Source organism: Rattus norvegicus, chromosome 1 (assembly GCF_021556685.1).
Source record: "Rattus norvegicus strain SHRSP/BbbUtx chromosome 1, alternate assembly SHRSP_T2T, whole genome shotgun sequence".
Taxonomy (NCBI): domain Eukaryota; kingdom Metazoa; phylum Chordata; class Mammalia; order Rodentia; family Muridae; genus Rattus; species Rattus norvegicus.
Window position 1 is genome coordinate 202,909,209 of NC_141534.1, and position 10,033 is coordinate 202,919,241.

The following is a 10,033-nucleotide window of genomic DNA, read 5'->3' on the forward strand; positions in this document are numbered from 1 at the left end:
GCCCACGACTTGCCCTGTGACCTCCACACATATGCCATGACATGTGCAGGTACACCCAAACAGAGGCATGCATGTGTATGTAAATTAATAATTAATTAAGTAAGTAAGTAAGTAAGTAAATGTAAGCATGCTTTCATCCCATGAGTCTGGAGCCTAAGCCTCCCAGAAGCGCACCACAGAGTTTAGGGTCTACATGTAGAAATGAGGTAGTGTTGCAGACAGATAAGCAGATGCATCAGTATCCAGAGTGACATAATCTCAGAGCCATTTCCCCCTAGACATGGACAGTACTTGACTGGTAAGTGGCCAGAACACACATCGTGGGCAGCAGCAGGATTTTGGCTGTGATTAAGGTCAGTTTCAGCAAAATGCTGATAGAGGTACACTTTTTTAAAAATTCACTTTACATCCTAATCACAGCCCCCTCCCTCCTCTCTTCCTCATTCCACCTTTACAAATCCCTCGGAGAGAATGTCCCAGCACCAACAACTGTCGTATATATGCTGCTTGTGCAACTTAAGGTGGAAGGTCAAGAAGGCCGTTGCCTCTTAGGCTTGTAGACATGCACTCTCACTGGAGCTGGGCTCTGATGTCTCCGTGCAGGCACTGGTAGCCAAGGGCATCAGACCCAGGAAGCACTGGTCAAAGTTGCATTAAATGCCTGGGCACTGGACCTCAAACCGTACATGAGAGGATCAACCACTCTGCGTTTTCTGCCCACTGTTTCAGAAAGCTGGGCTTCCAGACGCCCTCACAAGCCTCTCCTCTCAGGTCCCTTAGCATCCTAACTAGTTGGCTCAGCTTTCTTCTTTGAAATATTTACTCAGGGTCAGGCACTTTGCGGTCCTTCAGACATTTTTATTTAAGCTCTGTTTTAAGATATTGAAACCGGGCCTGAGGAGTGTAGAGCCAAGGAGCAGAAAGGACCCCAGCTGAACCGTGTAAGGACAAATCCAAGGACAGAGCTGAGCCAACGCAGAACAGTTTCTGTCCTTCCCAATGAGGACCATGTCCCTGGGACAACACCTGCTGATGACAGGGCCAGGTGCAACACCATATGGGGGCCTTTCAGGTCACAGGAACTACACAAGGTTAGAGCTTTGACTTTGCCATCAGTGGGTGCCTGGGATTCAGAATGACCAGGGCTGCGACAGCGGAGTCCTATCCACTGGTCAGGTGTGTTGCACACCACAATGCAGCTGTGCACGCAGAGGCCTCCTACAGGCACAGGTGTTGGTGTGGTCCCCTGGGAAGGAGTCATACTGGAAAGCAACTGCATGTTCTATGATGACTCTAGCACCCCCTAGTGTTCTCAGGACCCTGATGCTGCTAATGTTCCCAGCCCTCCAGAGAAGGACAGGGCTAAACGGGAATCTCCGGCTTCTGCAAGGTTTCCCTCTTCCCTTCTGGGCTGGGCTCAGCTTCCGTCTTGATCTGCCTCATTAACAGCGTCCTGACCTTTAGCTGAGCCTCTGCAAGCTGGGCCTTCAGGCTACCATTTGCATATCTCCCGGAAATCTTCCTGAAGCTCTGTGTGAGAAACTTGGTGGTGAGAGAGGTTCCTGACAGCCCCAGTCTCCTTCACCAGCCACTGTGCACCTCCTCCTGAGAGAGCCAGGCTTTGGAGCCAGTCCTGACTTCATCCAGCAAGGCTCTTGTGACTCCATTTCCACAGAGAAAGGGCAGCACCTGGGCATGGCACCCACACCATCTGCACAGGATGGGTTTGCTCTGTAGGCTGAGGCTATGTGCTACTCGTATATCAGAGGGCCTCTTCCCTGCCCAGGTCCCTCCTTCTACTTCTGGCTTCAGTAGCTCCAGTTTGCACTGGCTTTTGAGTCTCTTCTAAGGTAGATACAGTGACTCACTGGCTCTTGCCATCCCCACCCCTGCAAAACCATCTCAGCCCACCCCCTCTCCCCCAGGGTTAAGCTGAAACCCCAAGGCCAGGCGCTCTGGGAGCCAGCCTCTTCTGTTCTTCTGTTGTCAAGTTAATAACATTTCTGAATAATCCTACCTCAGACTATTTTGTAATTGCTGGTGTTCCCTGATGTGTAAGATTGGAGAGCAAGCTGTAAGGAATATACAAATTAAATTTACTGATGCTACAAATAGGAAAAGGGGCTCAGGTGGAGGAAAGTCAAGTACACCCCAAAGCCCAAGGCCAGCAGGAAGAGGAAAGGAAAGGAACTCCTGTTGGAATAGCTCAGAGGAGAAACTAAACACGGGGAAAGGGACTCCTAAGCTTCTGCTGAGGCTCCAGATTTCTGTTTCATCCTTGATCCTTTAGGGGCATCCTTGGGTACTCTCATTAGCTACACAAATGGCTTACAGCTGCAATCCTCCCCTTTCGCACTGTGGTCAAGGAGCCTGCAAAGGACTAGGGCTGTAGCTCAGTGGGTAGGGTGCTTGCCTAGCATGCATGGGGCCTTGGGTTCAATCCCAAACAAGTAATAAACCCCGCATGATGGTGCACACTTGTAACTCCAGCATTCAGGATGTGGAGATACTCAGGATCAGGAGTTCAAGGTCATCCTTAGGTACATAGCAAGTTCCAGGCTAGCCTGCTCCCAAAGACTGAGTTGAAGATTCATGTGAAGTTCTGTGTTATAATAGGGACAGGCTGCCAGAACAAAGCACTGTGCTCTCCGTGAGCAACCCAGACAACAGAAAGCTGTCCCCTACCAATTCTACAAGCTACAAGTCCAAGATCAAGGTTTAGCTGGGGTTACCCCACGCTAAGGTGCTTCCGGATTGGTTAGCCATCTTTGTTGCCCTTTGACTTGCAGCAGCAGTACCCCACCTCTGCTTTTGTCTTTCTGACATTCTCCCTGTCTGCATGTTGTCCGAGCCCCCTTCGTTTATACGATCTTGTTGGATTCACGCTTACAACATCTTAACTTGGCTCTTTGCAGAACCCCTACATCCAGATGGGCTTGTTAGGTACTGGGGTTAGGGCTTCAGCACAGGAATTTGGGGAGGATACAACCAGTCCATATAGACGTTAACTTTGTTCTTTCTGTCCCTCCATATAGATAAGTCCTCTGCGACCCCAAAGACCCAAGAGCCAGGTGATCAATGTCATTGGAAGCGAAAGACGCTTCTCTGTGTCTCCAGCTTCACCGTGCTCCCAGCCGACACCCCCTCCAGTCACACCAAGAGCCAAGCTCAGCTTCAGCATTCAGCCCAGTAAGTGGAACTTAAGGTCCCCCAGTAAGTGGAACTTAAGGACCCTTTCCCCAGTGGCAGACTGAAAGGGGCATATGCCATCTGAAGAAGTCACCTCAGGTTGAGGTGGAAATCAAGACTTCAAGCATCTCATGCAGAAACCCATCCTCAGTGCCAGAGCTCAGGAAACATGAAGTGCAGGACCCAACTCAGGAGGCAGAACCCCTGCCTCAAACGCAGTCTTGAGAGCCACAAGGCACCAATGTCATCGGGGGCCTTGGGACTCTGTGTCTAGTGGGAGGAACAGTGAAAGAGTCATTGCTTCATGCACAGACATGTCTACCAGGGATGACAGATGACACAGCACTGTCAGCATGTAACCACCATGGGCTCACACGGTGCAGGAGGATTAAATGACAAGTGTTGTTGCATCACACCTGCTTTACCGCAATGACAAAGGTACATAAGCACTACTCCTGGGAACTACTGCTCTTCCAGTTCTACACCAAGGCTTCCACATTCACTACTGGACTACCCTGCCATTTCTCTATTATCAGATAGCTAACTACTTTTAAAACTCTAAAATCATACCCATCAGTAAATGTGTCCATTTTTCTCTCTTTGGTTTAAAATAAAGCATTTCTTCCAAGAGTATCAACAAAGGCTGGTGGAATTAGACTACCTTTGTGACCCCCCCTTCTGTTTACAAGCAGATGCTTTTGTCTGCTTTAACAACCTGGGGCGCATCCCTTTGGCTCTGGATGGAAGCTGCTAGCCCCTATCCTACAGTCATGGGATTGCCCAGGTGAGCTGGCTTTGTGGCTGTGTGAGCTGTCCCAGTAGCAACTGTGGCAGACTTATCAGAAATCAAAGTGGCAGTTGTCTACAGCCCTTGTCACACCAACTATGTGGATGCCACCAGAGAGAAGGAGACTTACAGACTGTTTAAGTAGTATTTACACAGTGAGTTGATATGTGGCTTCAAGTTCTGGTACTCTCTTTCCTTCCTACAACATTCCACCAGGAAGGAATCCCAGTCTTCGTATTCTCTACTCCTCTCTTTGCCCTCCAATGTGTTCTTTTGACAAGTGTTTCCGTGGAGTGAGAGACTGATCCCTTTGTAACCATTTCACCACTTTCCAGATCTGGAGCTGAATGGCATGATGGGGATGGATGTGGCCGATGTCCCACCCCCTCTGCCCCTCAAAGGCAACATGGCAGATTATGGAAATCTGATGGAAAACCAGGATTTGATGGGCTCACCCACATCTCCTCCTCCTCCCCCACAGCGGGTAAGTGGGATCTAAAACCATGGAACTTTAGTTTATGCCTGCAGCCTTCCAAGTCCCAGGGGGCTTACCTTGGGCCCCTGAGAGGAGAACTGAGGAGTAAGGACTGAGGTGAGAATGCTCTGGGATTTTGCATTTTAGCCCTGGCTGCAGGCCACCCCACCCCCATACAGTGCTGCAGCCATTCCAGGTGCTGCCTCTGTTCTGAAGTGGTCCTGGTGGATGCTGATCTTTGAGCTGTTGATGCTGCCAGCAGCATTGGTGCCAGGAGGTCTGCCTGACTGTGCTGAAGAGAGGTGTCGTTCCATAGAGGGAGCCTCCTTTGCTTCCCTCATCTTGGCCCTGCAGTTTCCCTGGGCAATGTTGCCCTCACACTGACAGGTCTGGGGTGGCCACAGGCACTTGCTACCCAGAGAGCCTATAGCAGGGGTCCACATTGGTGCGGACTGCATACCCCAACAGCTCTCAAGTGCCGCTCAAAGTCTTGGTTCAAGGTTCTGGCCTGGCTTCCTCCAGTAGTACTCATGAGCAGCCAGTGTGAGCCTCTCTTCAGCCCTGGTCCCCAGGCTGGTCCCCCCCCCCCCAGACATGTTTTAAAGTTGTTAATCACACTAATGTGCTCCCTGCTGAGCAGCCCCAGGCCTGCCTAATGGTGGTGGTAGAGAGGGTCCTAAATGCCACACTGCACTGGGTCCTCACAGCTGCTGCTTGGTGGCTGTGGCCCTGGTCCATCCTCTTGGGATGGTCAAAAGTGAGTAGAGAAGGTAAGCTCAGGGAGGAGGCACAAGGGTCATTTACATGGTCACAGCAGTAATGTCCACTCCGAAGTCCCCATTCCCGTGACACATTTGTTCGTGGCCTTATAAAGTTAAATCAACTCAGGCTGAAGAGTACAGCTGGCCACACTTTTTGATGCTCAGCCTCCATAAAATAATGACATGGCCACCAGAGCCCCCGAGAGCCCTGATGATGTGAGATTTGCTAGTGGCTACCAAAAGGCACAGGGATTGTTTTGTTTTGTTTTGTTTTGTTTTCCTTTAGTCATAATAAAAAATTCTTCATTCCTTTCCTTTTCTTTCTTGGGGAAACATTTTAATGGGTTCTCTGCAAACCTCTTTTCTTCCCTTGTGAAAGCAGTAAGGGAGGGCTAGGGCAATGCTCAGTATGTAAAATATTCGCCATGCAAGGAGTAGGACCTGAGTCCAGTCCACCAGAACCCATGTAAAAGTGCCAGGCATGCTGGTACGTCCCTGTCAACCTAGTACTGGGGAGATGCTAGGTCATGAAGGTCCCTGAAGCTCACTGGACAGCCGTGCTAGCCAAATTGGTGAGCTCAGTTCAGTGAGAGATGAGAGGGACTGAGGAAGATGCCTGGTGTTGGCCTCTGGCTACCACACACACATGCCCAGGCGTGCACATTCACGGTAGCATGTATTTAAATAGAAAGAAAGTAGTGAGGGGAGAGATTGAGAATTAACTGCATGTCTGATTTTTCCTTAAAGGAAACTAAATGCACTATAGGGCTTTTTCTCTGACATACAAGGAACAAGTGGTTCTTCTAAAGCCAAGGTATCGTTTGTGTAGAAAGGATCCCCTTAGATATATCAGAGGGAAGCTGACCCTGGAGAAGGGTGTGTCCTATTAGGCTAGAGGGCTCGGGCAGCTACTGAAATGTAAACTTGACTGAGGGGGCATGGGGTAGGGGAACTTCCACTTCCTCAGGGTGTCACAGCCTATTTAGTTGATTATATCCATATTTTATTTTGTTTGAAAAGCAGAAATATCCCCCAGGTCCTCCTATAATCTGAAAACTCTGAACTTTGGAAGTGTGATCAAGTCCATTTCTGTCACACATCCAGGCAGGGGTGACAGATCCAGCGTCCTGAGTTGTCAGTGCCGCTTGTGATTAAGTGAGGGACCGACATGCCCTGGCTGCGCCTCGGTTTATAAAGCGGGTGCAAATTCAATTAGATTAATTACCCAACTCTCTTTGCAATTTGTTTCTGGTTTAATTTGCAGCCTGAGCTCAGGTTTGGATGACAGGCCGGTGGTTAGTGTGTCGTAATTAGTTAAGGCCTCTTCTCAGGTGTGTCCCTCTGCACAGGCCCTGAGAGCCGTTTTTGGATAATGATCGTTCATCTGCTGCAGGAGGTGATCGATAGCCTCCCGTCACTCTCATCGATCGGCCTCAGGCTTGTCGGTGACTCTATCTCTAGTTGTTGCCATTTTAAGCTGTCATTCATTTCAGAACGGCTCATATGACCAGCCATGTGAGCTATTATTTAACTTAATGGTGATAAACCCAACATTCTCCTGCTTGGCATTAAGGACGCCTCTGGCATCTAACACTGTGTTTTCTTCAGACTGTGTTGGTCCTGCCTGCAGGTACCCTCTGTTGGAGGTCACTGTCAATGTAGATTTCATGTATAAACACACCTACTATGGATGTCTCAGGCCGTCACAGTGTTTCTTTTCCCAGATCACACCAACCTTAAAAGAAACCTACAAATGTACTCTTCACTTTTTCTAGGTGTGTGTGTGTGTGTGTGTGTGTGTGTGTGTGTGTGTGTGTGTGCATGTGCATATGGACACTTGTGTATCAGCACATGGGAGCCAGAGGCTTAACATATGGTGTCTTTTCTTAATAGCTCTCCTTTTTGTTTTGTTTTGTTTTGTTTTGTTTTGTTTGAGAAAGATCTCTCAATAAACTAGATTTTTCTGATTGAGCTAAATATCGGGCAAGCAACACCCAGGAATCCCCCTGTCCCTCAGGCAGGGATTATAGGCTTGTGCTATTGTGCCCAGATCTGTATTCAGATCTGGGGATCTGTATTCAGGTCCTTATGCTTGCGTGACAAGAACTTCAAAACTGAGCCAACTCCCAATACCACCACTTCCCTCTTTAAAATGGCTAGCGTTACAGATGGCCTCCCTCCTTCCGTATCTCAGCCCTAGGGTAATGTATATTTACCTGTCTGTAAATCCAGAGGAAACTGGATCAGTGAGTGAGAGACCCCCTCACATTCAGCCACACGCCCAGCCTCTGCTGAGAGACTGACTGACTCTGGCCCTTTCATCACATGTTGGTTCTTGAACATTCATTGAGATGCCTGCCTGTGGTGGCTCCCACCTCCCCCAGTCCACCAGTTTTTGTATCTACTCACCCAGCTTGTTCAACAATGCCTGGGCATCTCTTTTCAGAGTCTGTGGTGGTACTGAGGGTCCCCAGTGCAGTAGGGCAGTGGCCCCTGAGTCATTCACACCCAGCGGTGGTACCACATGGCTTTCTGAGGCTTCACAGCTGTGTGTTTGTTTTCTGTTTTGAAGGATATATTCCGTTAGTTATTTTTCTAATCTCCATGCTAAGAAACCTTCCACAGCAGTACCACTGGCTAGGGTCAAGGTGTTCAAACACATGAATCTGCAAGGGAGGAAGCATTTACAATGAAGCTGTACCCAGAACCTGTGGACCAATCCAGCCAATCCCTTGCCTCTGTTTACTTCACCCACAGTTATGGCCACAGCTTTTGCTGGTCATGGTTTTGGCTGCTTCCCAACCTCGGCGAGAGCCATGCATGACCCACAAATTATATAGATTGTTACTTTCCAGAGAAAGCTTGCTGACTGACCTGGGCTGTCAGTTCAGAAAGCAAGAGAGCCTAGCCTCATCACACCCTAGAGAGCCTGTCCTTTGGACACAGATTCGTTGCTCGGGCTTTGACACCTGAATCTAAAACCGCAAACAGTGATGCTTCTCAGGGGAGCGCTCACCATGCCCACAGCTTGGGGCTGTAGGGCAGACCAGGGTGGGATAACTGACAGGTGGGCTCCAAGCCAGGAGGGTGGAGCCAGGCCACAGGGAGGGGTCCGTCCCTATCCTCAGTGTTCAGACAGACTTCCCACTGCTATGCTGAGTAAGACTCCACCAAAGGAACAGGTGCTTCTCTGTGAGGACATCAGTAATGTGATGGTTTCTCTGTGCTCCTGTTTCCTAGCAACAGCCACCTCCACTGCCCAGCAAAACACCACCTCCTCCCCCTCCGAAGACGACCCGAAAGCAGACCTCAGTGGACTCTGGGATCGTGCAGTGAATCCTGGGAGGAGGTGGCTATCCTCCTGCTTCTCTTCTACATCTGCTGTGCCTGCCGATTACCTCCTCCGGGCCCTGGGATGCTTCACCTCAGAGTGATTGGCTTTGCTTGGAAAGGGGTCCGTTCTAGCCATGGGACCAGAGGACTGAAGTATCTCAGAGCACAGTGGGAATGGAGCCAAGTCAGACACAGTCTGGATTGTTTTTTTGGGGTTGGGAATCCACCATGTCATCCTTTCAGATAGCCTCAGTCTTGCCCTGACACTCTTTCCTGTTGTGCCAAATGACTTACATTCATTTGCTTGGCCGATGTGAGTTGGCCGATGTGGAGGGATGAGACCAACACCCTACCCCTACTCCCGTGAGAAGCTATGCAGTAACCTTGTAAGGATCCTCAGGCTGCCTCTGTAGCCCAGACCCTAGCTCACCCCCAAGGGCTGGCTGCTCAACCCTATCCTTGCGTGGGGTGGAGTGTCACTTCAGCCGACATCAAGCAGCTAAGTGTATCCCTTCAGTGAAGATCTTGATTTCCCTTGGCATAATTTAAAGTAGGGCTATCTCTCGGTTACTAAAGAGATATTAATATATGTAGTAGAGACACCATTATGGATACTGGATCAAATGGAAAATGATTATGAGCATAGGAAAGTGAGTTTTCATTCTTTTTAAAATACGAGCCCATACACCACCAGAGGTGGTTTCCCTTGGGTGGCTTCTCTGTGTGTACAGAATATTTGTATATACGGTGGTTCTCAGAGCTCCATCCGGTGAGTGTCTGTCCCCCTTGCTTCCTCCAGTGGGCCTCTGAAAACCAGGTCCAGTGTGTCCTCTTCACGTTTAACTGTTGGAAATACTTGTTTTCTAAATCCCACAAAAATTGTTTTCCAGATTTTCAAGATCTGAAAATGTTGGTGGACAATGAATCTTTTGTTTAAAAAACTAACTTTGTATAACCTAATATTTTATTTGATCATCTATATTTTTTTATTCACTCTGATCACGATACTGTTTGTTCTAGGAGAGTTCAAAGTTAATCACTGACGAATGAAAAATAAATGTTATTTAAAAAGGACTCCTGGTGGCTGGCCTCTTTTAATCATTTAACATAAAATATAGATGCTACTTTCTTAAAGAAAAACACTCACACTTATATATGTATGGATCCATCTTCCTCAAACATAACTCTCTCTCTCTCTCTCTCTCTCTCTCTCTCTCTCTCTCTCTGTGTGTGTGTGTGTGTGTGTGTGTGTGTGTGTGTACTCATGTACTTGTGTACATGTGCGTACTTGCCGGTACATGAACATAGGGGTCAGAAGTAAGCTCTGTGTTTCTTACTCAGTTGCTCTTCGTCTTGTGTTTTGAGGCAGGGTCTCTCATGAACCTCAACCCTAGAGTGAAGCCAACTCCCCTGAAAACCTATGCAGTAAGCCACACTGGTTGGCCAGCAAGCCTCAGTGATCTACCTGTCCCCACCTCCCCAGAACTG

General features: G+C 48.7%; 1 protein-coding gene across 2 annotated transcripts in view; it reads left to right on the forward strand.

Annotated features, from left to right (window-relative positions):
* Positions 1-9,620, forward strand: part of Dock1 (dedicator of cyto-kinesis 1) — a 509,283-nt gene extending 499,663 nt beyond the window's left edge. Inside the window, 3 exon segments of one of the 2 annotated variants that reach the window (NM_001143858.1) lie at positions 3,036-3,189; positions 4,312-4,460; positions 8,453-9,620. In NM_001143858.1, coding sequence (NP_001137330.1) covers positions 3,036-3,189; positions 4,312-4,460; positions 8,453-8,548 — 399 coding nt within the window. In that variant the 3' untranslated portion in view covers positions 8,549-9,620. 2 annotated transcript variants of the gene reach the window in all.
* The last annotated feature ends 413 nt before the right edge of the window (positions 9,621-10,033 follow it).